Genomic DNA, 19435 nt, shown 5'->3' on the forward strand with positions numbered 1-19435 from the left:
AGAAAACTGATCTACGCAGAGAACGGTACCTCCACCCATCTGACAAAGCTGTGGTTTGTAGAAAACACAGGCACCCATTGCTGGCATGGGCCTAAGGTAAGTCATTCTGCCCTACCGGATTTGTGCTTAGGATTCCCAAGGTTGTACTCTGGTGCCACTTGTTCTGACCAGATTGGGGTGGCAGGCATGTAGTAGCGCCGAAAAAAGGGACAAAAATAATCTTATACCAGTATATATCGCAACCAGGCACATCCTTTGCTGATAGAAATGTCTCTGCCAGTAAACATCATTAATTCACTTTTCTGGGGAATGAGTCAAGGTGGACAGACAAAAAAACATAGCCACTGAAAGATGTCAGGTGAATCTCATATTCTTGCCACAATTTTAAGCCTTCCGTGGAAGGGATAAATACGCAAGATGAATCAAAAGTAGTATGAATTTAAAGATTTGAAGGCACACAAAAATTCTGGCATAAAGATATATGATTGTCCAAAAGAGATGACAGGATCAAGTCTGGTCTGGGTATAAGTCTAGTTTTTGTGATTTGACCTGTGTGGGTACTGCTATGTAGCATGTAAATCTTGTTGGCCATGCTATTTTCTTGGATGGTAATATACTATGAGCTTAGTGTTCCATAAAGTTCCTTCCAGGCTGCAGAGGCCTCATTTCTGACCTCTTAAGCATAAAAGAAAAAAAAAAAGAACTTACATCTGAAAACTGAGGGACTGGGTCCTTTGAAAGATCAGGCCCCTAAACCAGTCTCAAAAAATTAGAGTATTTTTAAAGCATCAGATTTGTTATGACTACTTCTATATGTGACTGCCTCCACTCCCCCCCAAAAAAGATTTGATAGTTTCATTAATGGAGGAGAAGCTCATCTTCCAGTACTTGAATTGAAAAGGACTTCAGAAGCCACATGGTCCAAACCATATTTGAATTGGAATCCTCTAGACAATGAACCTGACTACCACCGTTGATGATTCCCAGTGAGAGAGGAGCCCTCTACCTCCGCAAAGTAGTTCGTGCTACTTAATTTTTTTAGTTTCAAATTTAATAAACAGCAAATAAAATGATCACTTCCATATACACAGTAGAACAGAAAAAGGATTGTCCATAAAGTCTCTTAAAATGCACAATATGCTTTTCTTTTTAAATAAATAATAAATTCAACATGTAACTAACAAATCTATCCCACTTGTTTGCAATTTCTTCTGGTCTTGTGTTCTCTCCTGTGCATTTAAAAAAAAAATATGTCAATGACCTTCCCCGCTTTTCTTTTGATAACCCTATCTTATCTCTTCTTCCCCTCAGTAGAAAGAGAGACAGGTACACAGATAAACCTTTAGAACAAATATGCATGGTCAATGAAAATAAAGTCATTCCACTTATGGATAGCTCTCATTCTTGGAAGGTTTTTGTTCCCCCCAATAACTTCAAGCCTAAATTTACCTCTTTGTAGCATCCACCTATTACCCCCAATTCTGTCCTCTGGAGCCAAGCAGTATAAATTTAATCCCTTTTTCCACCATGGCCTTTTAAATACTTAGAAGATTGCTATCAATCCCCTTCCCCCCACTCTCAATTTTCTTCTTGAAATTAAACATCCCCAGTCTATTCACTCTTTGTTGCTAGAGCAAAATAGATTAAAGGAGATGGGCTCTTAAAAAAAAAAGAGATTAGCTGCATTTCTTCCAAAGGATCTACAGAATTCAAAGCAGGAATCATTCCTTCTCTATCATGCATCTTCAATCCCTTCCTTTTTGTTGGTTTTTCCCTCCTAGTTTATAATCATTTTCAGATCTCCCAAAATAGTATTTTTTAAAAGTCTTCCCTCCAGTATTTCTGTCTAACCTTCCTGATTTTATTATCAATCTAATCCCACTTAACTACCAGATTTCTTGAATTATCTGCATTTAGTGCCTCTACTTTTTGACCACCCATTTATTCCTTATAAGATAACTTTCAGGCACCATCATTCTTAGATCACCAATAACCCAATCCAATTGACTCTTTCCAGTATTTCAGCCCTTTGACCACTGTAGTAATTGACACTGATGGTCACCTCATTGATCCTTAATACTATTTCTTTTTAGTTTTCAATAGAAGAAGTTCTCTCCTGGTTTACTTGAAGTAGTCTTACCTCCTGGCCCACTAAAGTGAGTATTCAAGAGAGCATACATGTGAGTTAGAAGGGACCCTAAAGATCAATTAGTATAAATCTTTCTCTTACTAAAGACCAGGAAGAGGGTTAGGAACAGGGCCAGGGTATTCCCAAACCAGATCTGGTCCTACTATACCACAATGCCTTTTTTTACATAGGATCTTAGATTTACAGATGAAAAAGACCTTCAGCCACCTACTCTAGCTCTTTCAGTTTATACACAAAGAAGCCAAAGTTTAAAAGGTTAAACAACTTGCCCAAGGTTACATGAATTATATGTGGCAGAGACAAGGATTGGAAAGCAAGTCCTACTCCAAATCCAGTTCTTTTGTCACTGTACAATTTTTTACTCTACTGTCTCTCTATACCCTTCCCCATTGCAATTTCATTCATTCCCATGGTTTGAATGACTAAACATTTTCAATAAGCACTTTGTAAATTTTTATGCAACAAACTGTACTAGGTGTTACATACATATTTACAGATAAACATGACCTAATTTCTGCCCTCAAGGATCATACATTTCAATGGTGGAGGGGAGTAGGCAAAGTAGGTGGAGAGATACAAAATGTGCACAAGTAAATATGACACAAATGTGGAAAGGGATAGGAGCACTGAAGAGATCCAGACAAAATACTCTAGGGATATTTGAGGAAAGTAAAGATCACTTCAACTGGGAAGACTAGGGAAAACTTAGAGTTAGGTGGTAGTGGTTGCCCTATACACTGAAGGAATGGAAAAGGGTATACATTCAACGTATGGGGAGATAGGCTACTCAACAGTGTGAAGGCTGAGGAGTCGAGATGGGGAGCAAGTAGTACTGAATCTGGCTGGGAAACTACTAACAGTCCAGTTTGGTTGGGTTGGCATATAGAGCATGAAATAAGGTTAGAAAGTTGAGAGCCAGAGTCTGAAGAATACTACATTCCAAGCTAAGAAGCCTATATTCTATAGGCAGTCAGGAACTATTGAAGGTTTTTGAGTAGGGAAGTAACTGGGTCATACCTGTGCATGAGGAGAGCTAGTCTGACGGTTATGGAAGGGATAAATTGTCAAGGAGAGAAATGAGAAGAAGGGAGATTGGTTTTGAAGGTCATTACAATAAATTGGTGATAGAATGAGTGGGGAAAAGGAGAGATTATAGATATGAAAACAAAAAAGCCTGGCACTGTTTTAGGCCTTCATTTCCTCACCTATAAAATGTTGGAGTTGAGCCAGATGCTCTAGAAGAAGCCCTCCAGCTCAAACATTCTGTGTTTGAACATTGTGGATATAGGATATGGGGAAGAATCAATGATGACTGAGGTTTTGAGCCTAAAAAATAGGGAAGTTGGAAGTTTGCAATGCTCTTGGAAAGGACAAAGGATGAGGACTGAGAATGGGCTTTTGAATTTAGCAACTGAAAGGTCATTGCTGACTTTTGAAAGAACAGTTCAGTAGAGTAGTTATGGATTGACAAGCAAGTGGGTGGTGAACAGGTGCAGGCCAATCTTTCTAGAAACTTAGTAGTGACAGAGATCATCAGAGAAATCCTGTTTCCAAGCTGGCTACTAGACATTTCTATCTTGATGGCCTGGCAATACTTCACAGTCAACATGTCTTAAAAGATACTCATAATTTGAAAAAATTCCTTTGGATTTCCCCATGTCTGTCAAAAAATAACATCACCTAGTCTTATGCTCCAAACCTCATTTTTATATTTGACACTTCCATCACTTCGCGCATTCTAATTGATTGCCAAGTTCTGTCAACTCAAATGCAGAAATATTGCTCTAATCTATTGTTTTCTTTTAATTTCCACTCCCACCACCCTGGTTCAGATCCTCAGCACTAACCTGAATTGCTACATTAACCTCTTACCTGGTCTCCATCAGTCAGCTCTTCCTCCTCATACAGACTGCTGCCAATGTCCCAAAGCATGGAACTGGTTGTGCTACAACTGTGCTCAAAACCCTTGAACTATTTCTCCTTGCCTGCTGAATACAATCCAAACTTCTTGGCTTATCATTCAGGATCACAGCCTTAAGTAGAGCTAGGTTTTGTCCCCTAGAGAGCACTGACAGCACCTGTATTTCCCCAGTAGGGAGAAAACAACTGAGTTTCGTAACTTGTTTCCAAGAGTAACTAAAATGACAATAGGAAGCTAACAATAGGAAAATCAAGATGGCTCTCTTGCCCAGGTGAGCTCTTCCTGGCTGGCCCCACCCTGGGTTCTCCTATTAATAGCAGCCTCTTTGTCACTGGACGTTGGAGGACTCTTTGAGCCACCATCCCTGAGGTGCTTTTTCTGGTTCCAGAATTCCTAGTTAAGGTTCTATTTGGTGTCCTGTAGGCTCTTTGTCTTCCTTGGCTTGTCCCTCATTACTTCTCTCCATCAACTAAACTGGACTACTTAATATCCCTTGTTATCTAGCTTTACTCATGCCCCTCCTCTCTGTCTTCTGAAATAACTAACCATCTTCCAAGTCCTAGTTCAATAGCATTCCTTTCATAAAGCCTTCAGTGATACCCCAAGTCAGAAAACTTGCCTTTCTCTTTTGCACTTATATTCAGTTCTACAGTAGTTATATCTTTGTTGAGTCATATTGTATTATATATTTGAATGTGTCATATTCCCACAGGATCCCCCGCCACACACACACACACACACACACACACACACACACACACACACACACAAACACACACACTGGACCTTGGGCTCTCTGAGATTAGACACCTTGTCTCATTTTAGCTACACTGCTGTTCAGTCATGTTTGAGTTTTCGTGATGCCATTTGGGAGTTTTCTTGGCAAAGATACTGCAATGGTTTGCTGTTTCCTTCTCCAGTTCATTTTACAGATGAGTAAACTAAGGCAAACAGGGTTAAGTGACTTGCCCAGAGTCACATGCTATCTGAGGCCAGATTTGAACTCAAGTCTTCCTGACTCCAGGACTTGCACTCTATCCACTGTATCACCTAGTTGCCCCATTTTATCTTTATGTTTCCTAATAACTAATAAGAGGGTGGCTAATGAGGCCATGTGGTACAATGGGTAGAGTGGTAAGCCTAGGGTCAGGAAGACCTGAGTTCAAATCCAGTCTCAGACACTTTGTATCAGTATGACCCTAGATAAGTCAGTTAATTTCAATATGCTTGTTCCCTCAGTTGTAAAATGGCAATAATGCACCTACTTCCAGAGGGTAAAATCAGATAATATTAGTAAAGTGCTGGGTACAATGCTTGGCACATAATAAGTGCTTAATAAATGCATGCTTCCTTCCTTTCCTTCCTTCCTGTTGAATGAAAGGATGAGATTGTGGAGACTTAGTGCAAAGATAAGAAAAAAACTGAGCTCCCAAGAGAACTGAGAGGCTCAAGGTTCTATCACTAAGTAATGGCAGAATTGGGACAAGAACCTAGGTTCCGTGACAAGGGGAGCCAATGCTGTCTTCTTTTCAAGAGATTCCTGATGATCCAGAAATCAAGTGGGTTCTCCCATGGGGCTGGGGTAGCAAGAGCAGCAGAACAGAAGGAAATGGAAATTACAGCCATGTCTTTCCTTAATGATAAATACAACCATGTTCGGCAAACCCATCACAATGGCTATTACCATGCAGACAAGTCAAGAGCACATTCTTTAACTGCTTGGTTATGCCTCCACATAGCAGACTGTGCGTTGCAGTCATCTATGGTCAGGATTGCATAATCTCTCAGAAAAGAAATTACTTGGATCTCATTACATTATAAAAGAAATGGCACTTGAAGCTAGTTAATCCCTTGTAGAAGACTTCTTTCTTCTACTGTGTTCATCTTTTTCTTCTGGGAATATAACCCCTTGTGTTTTCATTTTGTGTGAACAAATTGTGTTCACAATTTGTTCTCTGCAAACACCATTTTAAATTCAATTAAAAAAAAAATCTTTCAAAAGTGCAGTCAAACTCTTAGCAGGATTTCAGCATTCAGTTTCTTCCCCCCTGAAGACTTCTTTCCTCCTTTGGTTTCCCTTGGCTTATAACACAGTGATTATCTGAGTTTTCTGCAAGTCATGCTTTATTCTCTGGCCTTTCCAAACTGTTTTAACATCTCTTGGATAATGACTTGCAAGGCTCTTCCTAGAAGGTTGGCTGTTAGCAAATTGGATAATGGAGGGACGTGAATGAAAGCGGCACAGCCATTTCCATAATGCAGAGACAAATAGTAGGTATAATCGCAGACATATCTGTAACCACACAGAAATGCCATGGTAAGAATCAAACTAATCTCAATTGTCATGAAAGTCATTTAGGGGAGAAGTTATTTATCTGTAAATCAGGCTGCAAATGGAGAGAGTTTATGGGAAGCTCCTGAAAAATTGTTTTCAGGAAACAAATGTTGATCCAAGGTGGAGGTGGGAGGAGAGGGGAACTCCCCCCCCACACACACACACACATAATGGGATGAACTAAAGGATCTTGGGTAACAGTCTCTAAAATGTGCTTCTAGTGGCACAGATGGAAAGAACAGGTAGGAGTTGAATCCCAGGGGTACCAAGAGGGGAATAGAACCTTACTGACCTTGCTGTGTTCTGCCATTTTCTAGGTTCAGTAGATCCTTGAAAGACAGAATATTAGAGCAGAAGGAACCTGAGAGATCATTTCATGGAAGAGGAGCCTAAGACTCAAGAGGTGAAGTGACTTGTCCAATTAAAATGGCAAATGAGTTCATATCCCCTTACATTAGCATGTTTTATTTCTCCATTTAGTTTTTCACCTGGCTTCCACTTACTTCATTTAATTCTTATAACAATCCTATAAAGTAGCCGGTGTGGGATGCTTTCTCCATTTTATACATGAAAGATCTGAAGTTCACAGATGCTGTTCTAGATTAGAAGTAGGGAATCTGTAGCCTCACTTGAGGCCACATGTGACCCTTTAGGAACTCAAGTGCAGCCCTTTGACCGGATCCAAAGTTCACAGAACAGTCTCAGATTAAATACCCCTTTTCTAAATAGCAAAGTACAGGAAAACAATGGAGCTTAGAAATTTCATCCTGATATCTAGTATTTTCAAGAATTGTTTTTGTGAAATAGTAAAAATGACAGTGCACCAATATGAGAATTGGTATTAAGTCATGCATATTTGGATGCTTACTAGGCTCCTCTGGGCTTAGCTCAGACTCTCCTGCTTCTTTCTGCTCCTAGCTGACCTAATTGTTTTTCCCTAGTTCTTTGGGCTCTGATGGTCACTGGAACTAAAGAAGAGACAGAAGGGGTGGGAGTGGGGAGCAGGGAGAGGAAGGGAAAGGTGTGTGTGTGCTTGTATGTGTGGGAGGGAAAGGAAGAGGGAAAACCTGGAGAGGAAGAGATGACAAGCTAGTTTTTCCTCCAAAGGTCAATACAAACTATACCTTACTTTACAAAGATACTAACTATCCCTTGCTCTAGCTTCTTCCTTGTCTTGTACTCCCAAATCCATAACAACTCCACAGGAGCTTGTGGGCTAGAAGTGATATTCTAGGTATCCCATGGATGTAAGGATAGATTGTCCATAAAAAGTACTGAAACAATCATCAAGACTTAATGATGTTCTAGTGGCTCTAGCTATCGACTTCATTTCTTGGTGGTCAAGAAACAGTTCTTCTCTCAAGGTTTCTCACTGTAGGTCCTCCAAGGACAACAGAAACTGGGAAACTTCACCCAAATGAATTAGGGTTGTATCCTTGCTCACTTTCCTTTCCCTACTATGGCTAGAGAAACTTTTTTTAACTTTCATTTGGTTTCTCCTAGTGTCTCATTTGGTTTCAGTTTGGGTTGGGCTTGATCTTTTGCAGAGTCCTTGACCTATCCTACTCTATCCTGCTTTGGTATTAGGTGAGGAGGCTTACTTTCCATTCCCTAATCTCTTAACAGCCCCTATCCCCAAAATCAGCTTCCTCAGGAAAGAAAAGTGGGCAAACTCCTTTGGGTTTTTGCCCTCATAGACATTCTAAAGCTCCCTAGTGCAGCCCTCCCTTACTGAAATCAAAGTCAACTGCAAGGCATGTCATCATCTTGATGATGAAAATGAAGGACAAACACAACAACAACAAATGTAGGTATAGCAAATGAATTAAATCTTTCCCACAGAGGGGAGAATCCCAGGCTTGTGAGGGTAGGTTTTAGAGTGGCCCCATGGTAGTTCTAAATCCTCGTTGTCTTACTCCCACTTCTTTGGGTGGGCACATGAAAAAAACAAAAACAAAAAGGACAAAAATATTTGCCATCTGAAACAATTAAACGTAGGTTAAATAGCAATTTTTTTCCATTTGCTAGATTCAAAACATAATCGTTTCATGGACCAAAGTGGCTTTGCCCATGGGTCACACAGACAGATAATGGTGGTGATGGGAGGTCTCAGGTTTTCTGATGATTCAGTGAGCATTTCATTGTACCTGCTCATACTTTCTAAAGATCTGAAATCATTTTTTATGGGTCTTTCCCTTAGCCTGAGGAAAGAACTATTGATTCCTTGTTCCTTTACTACCAGGAAGCTAAGTCACCAGCTGGAGCCATTAGTTCCCCGAGCCAATTAAGCCTTGATGATGACTTCAACACCTTTTAAGGAAAAACTTATCTAGCCTACCTGGTCTAATAATGAGGGAGTGGTACACAGATTGGTCTATAAGGTCCCTTTCTCCTCTAACAGTCTAGAATTTATTGACTTAATGTTTTACACATCATCTTGCAAACAAGTTAAAAAAAATAAAATAAAATAAAAGTCTTTAGGGCTCATACCATGTTACATGCCAACAAAATGTTCCTTTGCTTAGTCATGTCAGAAGTACAATGAGGAAACTGATAATAATTAGTATAGTGGGAAAAGCACTGGCTTTGGAATCAGAAAGACCTAGGCTCAAATCCTTCTCCTAATACTCACCAGCAGTGTGACCCTGGGCAAGTCACTTTAGCCTCTCCAAAAATGAATATAATGATAACTCTCACCTCATAGGATTGTTGTAAAGCTCAAACAACCCCTGCTGCCCAGGTGCCTCTGGCTTCAATTTGGGGCCTTTTCTAAGGCACAGCACCCTGGGGTTCATTGCCCACCTCCTTCTTTAGTACAACCTGCCCCATGACCATCTCTAGCAGACCTATTCCATTTCCTGCCCCTTAGAGGCTTCTCCAGGTAAAATAAAACACCTTCACCTCTTGACCAGACTCCTATATCTCTTCCTTCTCTTTCTTGCCTGCCCAGACAGGTGTCTTAGGGTCTCAGAGACGGAAGCATCACCATCTAGAACCAGATCCAATTTCTGGAAAGGATCTTTATAGTCCAAATCTCCTGCCTCCCTCAATGGACCTCTCTTCAATCACTAATATTCTTCCTGGATTTACTCTTTACTGATTAACATACTCAGTCCTTTATTTTCCCCCCATCTTGTGATTCTGAACCCAGAACTATAGATATACTTATCACTCCCTAAGGTCTATCTATAACAAACTTGTCCTCGCTCTGTCATTCCTCTCCATCTACTCAGTATGTATCTTAAATCTACCCAGTGATTTCCATGTCTTCACCCCCACTGGAATATAAACGCTTTCCAAGCAACGACAGTGGTTTTTGTCATTTTCTGTATCCCTAGTCACTTTCCGTAGTGATTGACATATAGTAAGGGTTTAATAAATGCTTGTTGACTGACTGTTGACTAATTTAACAGAGAGAGAGAGAGAGAGAGAGAGAGAGAGAGAGAGGATGCTTGTAATATATTTTATAAAGTTTAAAGTTCTATGTAAAGGTTTTTTTGTTTTAGGGGGGAGGGGTTGGACCAGATTTGTGAATGGAAGTTTTTTTCCCCCAGTAAAAACAAAAACATAAAACCCTTGTAGTCTTAAATCGTTGCCTGAAAACACTTTGAGATTAAATAACTTGTCCAGGGTCACACAGCCAGTATTCAAATCAAAAGTAGGATTTGAACTGAGGTCTTTGATTCCAAGTCTGATCTCTCCTCCCAATGCCTGACATATGAATGTTAACTATTATTTTTATTATTACTGCTCTCAGTCCTGTAGTCTCACCTCCAGTTTTATGATCACTTTACTGATTTGAAGTATGATTGCACTAACTAGTACTAGCTAGCAACATTGAGCATAGAGCTCTGAAAGTGGGAGAATGTAGTTGTTCAGTTCATTTTAACATTTTTGAATGAGATAGAGTGTCTCTAAGACCATACAATGCAAAGAAGGTGCTGGAAGTTTCTTCACTAGGGATTTTTCTATGTCAAAAAAATTATAGGTGTCCAGATCCTATCCTCTTCTTCTCTATAGAATGGAAGGAATGAATTCTTGACAGATGAGTAAAGGAGAAACTCAGAGTTTTCTTCACTGATCCCCTACTTGATCAGTGAATGACCTACAAAGGATTTACCTTCCTGCATCTCTGGAAATGAGAATCTGGATTCCACTGACAGAGATGTTTTTGCAAACTGCTTTCATGCTGATAGTAGATTCAATCACATCTGGGCCATCTGACAGGCAGACACCACCTTCTGGTGAAAAACCACAAATATCTGTATCTCTATAACCTCGGTTCCTTCCACATTGTTCTAGGATGATTGCTTTGGAAGATGAGGCAACTCCAACGTGGACAGTGAACTGCTTAGGTGGGAAGAGAGGGGGGAAAAAAAGACAGTCAATCATAGGAAATTAAAGGTTGGATGTATTTACAAAATATTGCAGGAGTACCAAACTTCTAAGAGTGAGATCCAAGGTCAAAGGTACAGAACATCTCATTTAGCTTTATTTTAAAATCCACAGGCATATGATGGTGTACTATACTTCCCCCATCACCATGCTCACTATAAACATAAAACACAGTGACCTCATTCTGTGTTTTTTTTTTTTAACTAAATATGTAATTGCTCAAATTCTGGGCTTTAATTTTAAAAGCTCTTCATATTTCAACATTTTCTTAAATGGTAGCATTTGGCTATTGGCTTCAGAATAAATCCCTTAGTAGACTACCACAGGAAAAGCTTAGCATTTCTGTGGAATCTTAAGTCTTTTTTATGAAGTTTTATTTATGGAAGTTAGTGAAAATCCAATAAAATCTTGTTGAGAGTTTATCTGAGTTGATTATTTCTCCTCTTTGAAAAATAGTTGTCACGTCTTTAAAAGTCTTTTTTCCCTTAATGTTTTTTTCCCTTAACATATTTTAGGGGTTTTTTTAAACAGTAATTTCTTGTTCCTTATTTTTCTTTTTTTCATACTAACTTTCCAAATAATTACATTTAGAGTACTCAAGGAGGATAGATGAAGGAGGGACAACTCCTTAACCCACACATACATACTAATTTCAGCCTAGTTGATGACAACTTTCTCGTATCCTGCCTCAGTATTGTAGATCACTATCTTGATATTCGATGAACTGTATTCTAAGAGAACTTAATTGTTCACAAGCAGAACTATGACAGTGTGGGGTAAGGCAAATGATGCACTTGCCTTGGGTGCTTAGATCTTGGGAGAGCGGAATAGTATGTAAAGTGTGTATCTCCTATCCCAAGAAGGGGAAGCATAGTGGAACAGTCATTTTATCTTTTTGCTTTAGACACAAAATTAGCTTTTTATGGTGAAATTCACAAGAATCAAAATATTGTTTTGCCTCTTGTTTTAAGTCACATTTTTCTTTCCTTTTTGAGGGAAAGTGGTGATTTATTCCTGTGATTTCATCATCCTGAGGTTCGTATGTGGGAACCTACATCCACTGGTGCAAACCAGAAAATCATCTGTAATTTTAGGGAAAATCTGTAATCTATAATCTGAGGGAATTGAATGGGTAAAAAAAAAAAGTTACTCATGATCACACAACTAGTATGTATCAGAGAATGGAACTGAGCTAGTCCTGACACCAAAGATAGCTTTAGCTTTCCTTAGATGAGTATCTCTCTTGAACATATTAGATTGTCATTTGCCCTCAAACAGGCTACCATTTTTCTTGGGTGCTAGAAGTGATATGCTTCAATGATCCCCCTCCCCTTTTTCTTCTTTTCTCCCTTCTTGTCCTTACATAAAATACTCATGAAGGAATTTTTCATATCGGTATTTCAGCTTAAAGTTAAAAGTTACACTCTAGAGCATCATTAAAATATTATTATTAGGGGAGTTCATGGTGTCACACTGCATAATAGTAGGTTGGGGTACCTTAGATCTTTCTGAGCCCCACACATCCCAAATTCCAAAATGTAGGTAACAGTATTCCGAAAATTAAATCCCTGTATGCCAAGTATTATGCTAGATGCTAGGGATAGAAAAACAGAAACAGAACAGTCCCTGTCCTCAAGGAGCTTCTACTCTCTTCAAATGTGTCATTCTATACCAAGGTTTCAGCATACTGCTACCTCATTTTACTTTAGGGTGGAAAATTAGCTGTCACACAGAAAAGCAATCATTTACTTGGGGTTGAAGGGTTTCCCAAATTTTGGAAATTTGCTCCTTTGTTTTCTTGTAAACTACAGGAAGTTGCAGAATCTGAACCGTTACATCTTTGCCCAGACCCAAATTGTAGAGTACCTGTAAGAAAATAACAAATTAGGTGGCTGCTGAGTTGATATGGGGTTTTACAAATGACCATTAAAAGGTTAACCCTTGTTTAAAGGGTTGGATGAAATTGTTTCTCCTTCTTCGTCTTTCTTAACACATCTCTGAAGGAAGATCTAGATGCTATGCTCCTTTTGGATATCCTGTTCCATTCTTCTCTGACACTGCTTTTTCCTGGCTTTCTTCTTACCTAGCTTACTTTCCTTTTCAGTTTTCTTTGCTAGACTGTCACCATCTCTAGCCCCCTCAGTGCAGATACTCATCTTCCAGTTTTGTCCTGGGTTCCCTTCTCTTCTCTCTTGGTGACCTCATTAACTCCTATAACTTCACTTATCCTTATGCAGATGAGTCCCAAATCTACATATCTAATGCTAATTTCTTTCCTGAGTTTCTTGCTCACATTGCCACTTGCATGTCCTAGAGGTATTTCAACATCACTATACTCAAAATAAAACTTTATTCAAGCTCCACCCCTCCCTAAGTTTCTCCTTTTCCTGTTGAGGATTCCATTAAACTTCCAATCACTGAAGTTTACAACCTCAGTAATCCTTGACTTTTCCCTATTGTTTCTTCCCTCCCTCCCCCACCATTTAACCAATTGCCAGGTCTTATTGATTCAGCCTTCATGCCAGCCCCCACATGCACAAGGACATCACCTTCATTCAAAAACTTGTCATTGTTCAGTCGTATTTGATTCCTCATGACCCCATTGGAGGCATTTCTTGGCAAAGACACTGGAGTGGTGGGCCATTTCCTTCTGTAGCTCATTTCATAGGTCAAGAAACTGAGGCAAACAGGGTTAAGTGACTTGCCCCAAATCACACAGGTAGTAAGAGTCTGATGACAAACTTGAACTCAGAAAGATGAGTCTTCCCTGACTCCAGGCCCAGCACTTTATCCACTTCACAGCAGCATAAGTCTTCTCCCTGTACCTAAGGACATTACTGCCTTAAACTGTTGCCACGGTGGTTTTTCAGGTGACTATGCCTTGAATTTGAAGACCTCTGTAACTATAGGGATTTCTTCATCTAAGTGCCTTGGCCAGCTGGGAATATTTTATTTCTAGTACAGTGATAACTTGCCTCTGTGTCATGGAACATGTCACAGGAACAGGAATTCAAGGGCTGAGATGCTTGTTATCATTGAAAAAGGAAGGGAGTGCATCTAGAGTCCCTGATGGATTATTTTATCATGATCGCACTTTAGAGCTGGAAGGATCTTTAGAGAGTATCTACTCCAATTTTCTTATTTTCCACATGAGGAAAGTGAGTCCCAGAAAGAAACATTTGCCTGAGGTGACAGGAAACAATGGTATTAGTCAGTGCCCTCACCCTGCCCACCCCCTAAAGGGACTGTGCTTGTAAAAGGGGGCAGCCATTTTTCCTGTCCAAACCTGTTTCAACTTTTTCTGGAAACAATGCTGGACCTTTGATAAGGGCTCTTTCTGTCTCCATTGGAGTTCTACTGAGCAGTCTGGGAGGGAAATGAGAAGGTCAAACTTTGCTTTCTTCATGGAAGAGTTGACGCTATTTCAGACTGAGGGTGAATCCTTTTTTTTTCCTTCCCTTTTCCATTTTGAACCATAAATTTTTTATCTTTCAGTGATTCTTCCCCTAGCCTCCCGAGGGTGTATTTTACTGCATGACATGGAAGAAAAAGTTCCAGGTTTCCATTATGTGGCAACAACTCTATTTGGGTTGGAATGATAGAGGGGGGAAATTCTACTTCTGCTCCAGTGTGGACTTAACTTTTTAAATGACCAGGTTCAGTTAGATAGAAGGTCCAAACTGACCTGGGCCCAGTGAATGGAAGGTCTAGCCCAGCCTGGGAACCGGGTCATGCTGACATTCTACCATTCTATTGTTTGGATGGCCAGACTGTCAAGTTCTTGAAAAAATATGGAGGCAGGAGAAGAGGGAGCCTGAGGGAATATAAGGGATTTATGAGTGTTATTTTTTAAAATATCTCCATTGATGTGGCAGAATATACATAAGGTCTCTTTTAATACCAGTACTTTGAGGTACAATGTATATTATCCTTTCAGGGATATTACCAAGTGCAGGTTGATATATCCCTTGTGATATTTCACATCAGGTAAGGACAATTTTAATTCTCTCCTGGGATGATGGGGTTGGTACTTATGCTAAATTTTCCCTGTAATTTTTCTGATCTTTTATGGTCTGTGCTTTCCACATCACCAATTTAATTGTCCTAGAAAGGTCATATAGTTGTGGCTAGTAAACTTACCTTGAAGCCAGGAAGACCTGGGTTCAGATCCTACCTCTGAAACACATTGGCTGTGTGAAGTCTGATAAGTCATCTGACTTCTCAGTGCCCCAGGCAGCTCTCCAGTACTTTTCAGATGCCAAGAAGGTGCTGACCTGAATTGGCAAAGGAAGTTTCCTTGCCTGGGGACTCCCTATGCCAGTAAAATTGTAGGTCCTAGGTATTCAAGACCTGAGGTTGGCCCAAACTTGAAAGACAAAACTTTTTTCAAAGTTTTAACATTCCAGGGATAGATTTTGCCATAATGCCTCAAAGATATCCCTGAAAGTCTTTCCTCAGCAGCTCCAAAATCCGAAGGAGATGAGCCTGAAATCACATGGGAAGGCTTGTTCCTAGCTCTTGTCATGTCGAGATGGGCATAGTTTCCATGACCTGTTGCATTCCAGGTAGCTTCAGGTCATTTTCATGGGGCTCCTCTAAAGGGATGCTCCCAGCACCAAACAGTACTTAACTGGGAAATCTGCCTTTGAACGCTGCTTCCTGAATAACAGTTCCAATTTTCTTGTCAGCGGAAACATTGATTAGCTGTGCTCAATAAGCTATCTGACACAAGCAAGAAAACAATGCCCATGGGAAGTAAACAAACCCAGAGAACAGGGCCAGTCTTTCTCCCCCGGAGCACGGTCCGGCTGTGATTGGTCGTTGCATCATCTTCACTTAAGAATGCAATTCTGTTTCTTGCTTTGACAAATAAATAAAGAACAGCCCTGGCTGGTTCACAATTAGCATTTTATTTCCCACCACAGCACACTCCTCCTCCCCCACTCCATCCCCACTACCCGCTGCCATCACCATCCCACACTCTGTATAAGAATGCTCCATTTAAAACTCCAGGTTGTAGAAATGCTACTGATTGTCATTTTAGAGTCTGATGACTCCTTCTATCTATGCCTCTAGAAATGTTAGCAAAAAAGATGTAGGGGTCAAACAGATCATAAATTGAAGAAAAGACAAGGTAGTATTTTCCCCCCCTGCACTGGGACTCCACATTCTCTTGGCATTCATTTAATGTATTTCTGTCTCGTTTCTTCCCTTTGCCTTATTTACCACTTCTCATCCTACCCCTTTTCCCCTCGCACACACACAATGAAATCTTCACTATAAAATGGCATTGGGAGAGGTGTGGATCATCTCTTTACTAGACAGATACTTGAATCAGCACAGCAACAGCGTCATCACTAATTATGATACTAACTTCATGGCAGCAGAAACCCTAGACTGACCTGCTGCTTGGATTCCATTTTATTTATTTGTCCATCTGTCCATTTCTATAACACCCAACCTTCCTCACCCCTAAAATACTGACAGTTTTACCTCCCTACAGGTTATATAAGGTCCTACTGCATCCTGAGGTCAGTCAATATTTGTCAACAAACATTTATTAAGTCCTTGTCATGTGACAGACTAAACACTGGGGATACAAAGAAAACTAAAACCAGCCCCAGTCTTCAAGGAATCACATTCAATTTGTGTGTATGTATGTGTCTGTATGTACACACACATATATACAAACACATACATGTATATATATACAATATTTAAACAATACATGTATACAAAATCGATACAAAGTAGATGAAGGTAATCTGAGAGGGGAAGGCATTAGCAGCTAGGGGGTTTGGGAAAGGTCTCCTGCAGAAGGTAGGATTGGACATGATACTTGAAAGAAGCCAGGAAAACTAAGAGATGGAGGTGAAGAGAGCGACCATTCCAGGCACTGGGGGACTGCCAGTGCAAAAGCATAGTCAGGAATTGGAGTTTGTGTACAAGAAAAATCAAGTAGTCCAGTATATCTGGATTGTTGAGTATGTAGAAAAGAGTGAAGGTATGAAGCGGTCAGGGTATGAAGTCTTTAAGAAAATTTTAAGTGAAAAAACTAGATATTATGTATAATATGTTATAGTTTTTAATACTTGGTGTTTTTAAATTTTGAGTTCCAAATTCTCTCCCTTCCCACTCCTCCCCCTCCTTGAGAAGACAAGCTATCTGATATAGATTATACATGTGCAGTCATACAAAACATATTTCTATATTAGGCTGGTTGCTAAAGAAAACAGATCAAAAACAAAATAAAAAATTGAAAAATTAAAGAAAAATTTTAAACTATGCTTTGATCTGTATTTGGATGCATCATTTCTTTCTCTGGAGGTGGATAGCATTTTTCATCATAGCGGCTTTGAATCCTTGCATTACTGAGAGTAGCTAAGTTATTCACAGTTAATCATTGTGCAATATTTCTCTTACTATAATGTTTTCCTAGTTCTGCTTACTTCACTTGCATCAGTTCATGCAAGTCTTAGGAAGAGTCTTAAATGCCAAGCAGAGGGAAATTATATCCTGGAGGTTATAGGGAGTCATCAAAATTTACCAAGGTGGAGAGTGATGTGATCAGATTTGCTGGTTAGGAAAACCACTTTAACAGATGAGTGGTAAATGGTTTGAAGAGGGAAGAGACTTAAGGCAAGGAGATCAATTAGAAGACTATTCCAATAGCCTAGGCAAGAAGTGAAAAAAAAAAAACAAACCCTGTACAGGGGGATGGGAGAAGGGTAGAGAAAGAAAGTCCCTATGAGAGCTGTTGTGAAGCTAGAAATGATAAGATTTGGTGACAGATTGGATATGTCAGGTCAATGAGAATGAGGAGTCAAGGATGACAGTGGAGAGCTGTTGATGTTCTCAACAGTAATAGGGACTTTGGGAAGAGAGAAGGCTTGTGAGGAACAGATAAATGAGTTCTGTATTGAGTATGTTAAGTTTGAGGTGCCTATAGGACAGTCAGTTCAAGATATCCAATAGGAAACTGGTGATGCAGGACAGGAGCTCTGGAAAGAGATTAGGGCTAGATATATAGATCTCAGAAACACCTGCATAGAGATGGTCATTGAACCCATGGGAGCTGCAAAGAGATAGTATGGAGTGAAAAGAGAAAGAATCTCAGAACAGAATGTTGGGAGATATCCACAGCTATTGGGCTAGAGCCAGAACCATAATTAAAGTGGGTTGATCTTGGCTTTATCTCAGGTGGAAATTTTAATGGTCACCCAATAGCTCCCAAAGGCAGTAGTGGTGGCTTGTCTCATCTTAAGAGTGTTTTCTCCTTTCCTTCTCCCCTTCATACGGGGTCACATTCCAGGTAAGCTTAATCCTTCTCAAAATGCCTCAACTTGTAGTATACGCTGATTATGGCTATGAGTTGAGAGTTGAGAAGATATTTTTGGAGTGGGGGGGGGGGTAAAAAGAATGAATACAATAGTAGTGAAGGATTTTATCTATGGAGTGGGAAAAAGGATAAATAGCTTCACTTTTTCTAGAAAAAAAATAACAAAGAGATTTGTGTGGGCATCTAGGTGCCCAATCTGTCATTTTTCATTTATTCTGAAATCTTCACTAATCTTCAAGATTCTTATCCTATTTACTAAAAACTAGTAATGGAATCCATCAATGAAATTAACTGAAATCTGATTGTTCTGAAATTCTTTTGGTCTTTTAAGAATTTCTTCACATTCTTGAAAAATTCAGATTAGAGTGACAGAATATAGTAAATATTTTTCTGTATCCAGATGTATTTCTGAGGAAAAAACAGGAAGAGAGAGGTGCTTTATGGGTAATTGAAAGTCACTTATAGTAAGAATTGTCTTTTCCTTACAAACTGTAGATTTAGAATCTTGGGGCTCAGAATGTTGCTTTGCATCCCTCAAACTGATGGAGATCAGTTTGGAGACACATTAGATAGCTCTGAAAACTCAGCCTCTGGAAAAGAGAAAAAAAAAATAAGAAAGGAGGTTGCAAGTTGGATGAAACAGAGTTTTAGATGCTGACTAGTTCTATTTTCTCCCCCCACCCCTAGCCAACAGTAAATTTGTTTTAATACCTTGTTTCCAAGTGCAAGGACAAAGGGCTTTCCATTCTAAGTAGCTTATGCCGTTGATATTATTGGTGTTTTAAGAGGAAAATGTGCGTGTGTATGTATGTACACATATTTGTACATGCTTGTGTGTTGGGAGAAGATGCAAAAAAAGGAAAAAAATCTTTTCTAAATGTTCTCTTCTAACAACGGAGAAAAGAAATTTGCAAGGAGAGAAACATACTGATTAGTGGAATATACGACGTTACTGTATTACCTTCTATTTGGTGGAAAGGGTATTGGATCTAGAGTGAGAAGATCTGAGTTCAAGGTTTGAGGCTTCTTAACTGTGTGACTGTGGACAAGTTACTTACATTTAATGAGCCTCAGTCTACTCTCAATGGGAATAATGCTAATCATACTTGTCCCATCTATTTCACAGGGTGGATGTGAGGAAAATGTTTCCTAAATGCTTAAACCACTACAAAGATATGAACTCTTGTTGCTATTATGTATTGACTTTAACTAGTCTCTAATTGTTTCATGTAAATTATGTCTTCTAATTAGATTGTACAATAGTATATTACTGCATCTATAAATGCAAACCAGTAC

General features: G+C 39.5%; 1 protein-coding gene and 1 long non-coding RNA gene across 3 annotated transcripts in view; both read right to left on the reverse strand.

The window, feature by feature from the left end:
• Positions 1–754: 754 nt before the first annotated feature.
• Positions 755–10821, reverse strand: PGPEP1L (pyroglutamyl-peptidase I like). Its single transcript, XM_072617077.1, has 2 exons — positions 10526–10821; positions 755–6363 (listed from the first exon to the last, which is right to left on the reverse strand). Exons 1-2 carry the CDS (start codon positions 10795–10797, stop codon positions 6195–6197), a joined length of 441 nt encoding a protein of 146 aa, XP_072473178.1. The 5' UTR covers positions 10798–10821; the 3' UTR covers positions 755–6194.
• Positions 10822–15309: 4488 nt separating this feature from the next.
• LOC140509520 (uncharacterized) overlaps positions 15310–19435 on the reverse strand; it is a 64444-nt gene continuing 60318 nt past the window's right edge. For both annotated transcript variants that reach the window (XR_011968800.1, XR_011968799.1), the window contains exon 4: positions 15310–18729. This is a non-coding gene — a long non-coding RNA (uncharacterized lncRNA). The remainder of the gene's footprint in view (positions 18730–19435) is intronic.

The sequence above is a fragment of the Notamacropus eugenii genome, chromosome 1 (assembly GCF_028372415.1).
Source record: "Notamacropus eugenii isolate mMacEug1 chromosome 1, mMacEug1.pri_v2, whole genome shotgun sequence".
NCBI classification, from domain to species: Eukaryota; Metazoa; Chordata; class Mammalia; order Diprotodontia; family Macropodidae; genus Notamacropus; species Notamacropus eugenii.

What these genes read in the sequence shown, in the direction of transcription:
- PGPEP1L (XM_072617077.1), bottom strand. Translation starts at nt 10,797, where the DNA reads ATGATTGACTGTCTTTTTTTCCCCCCTCTCTTCCCACCTAAGCAGTTC. An exon ending in ATTTCCAGAGATGCAGGAAG is followed by an intron (nt 6,364 to 10,525) that starts GTAAATCCTTTG and finishes GTGTGGTTACAG; the next exon opens with ATATGTCTGCGATTATACCT.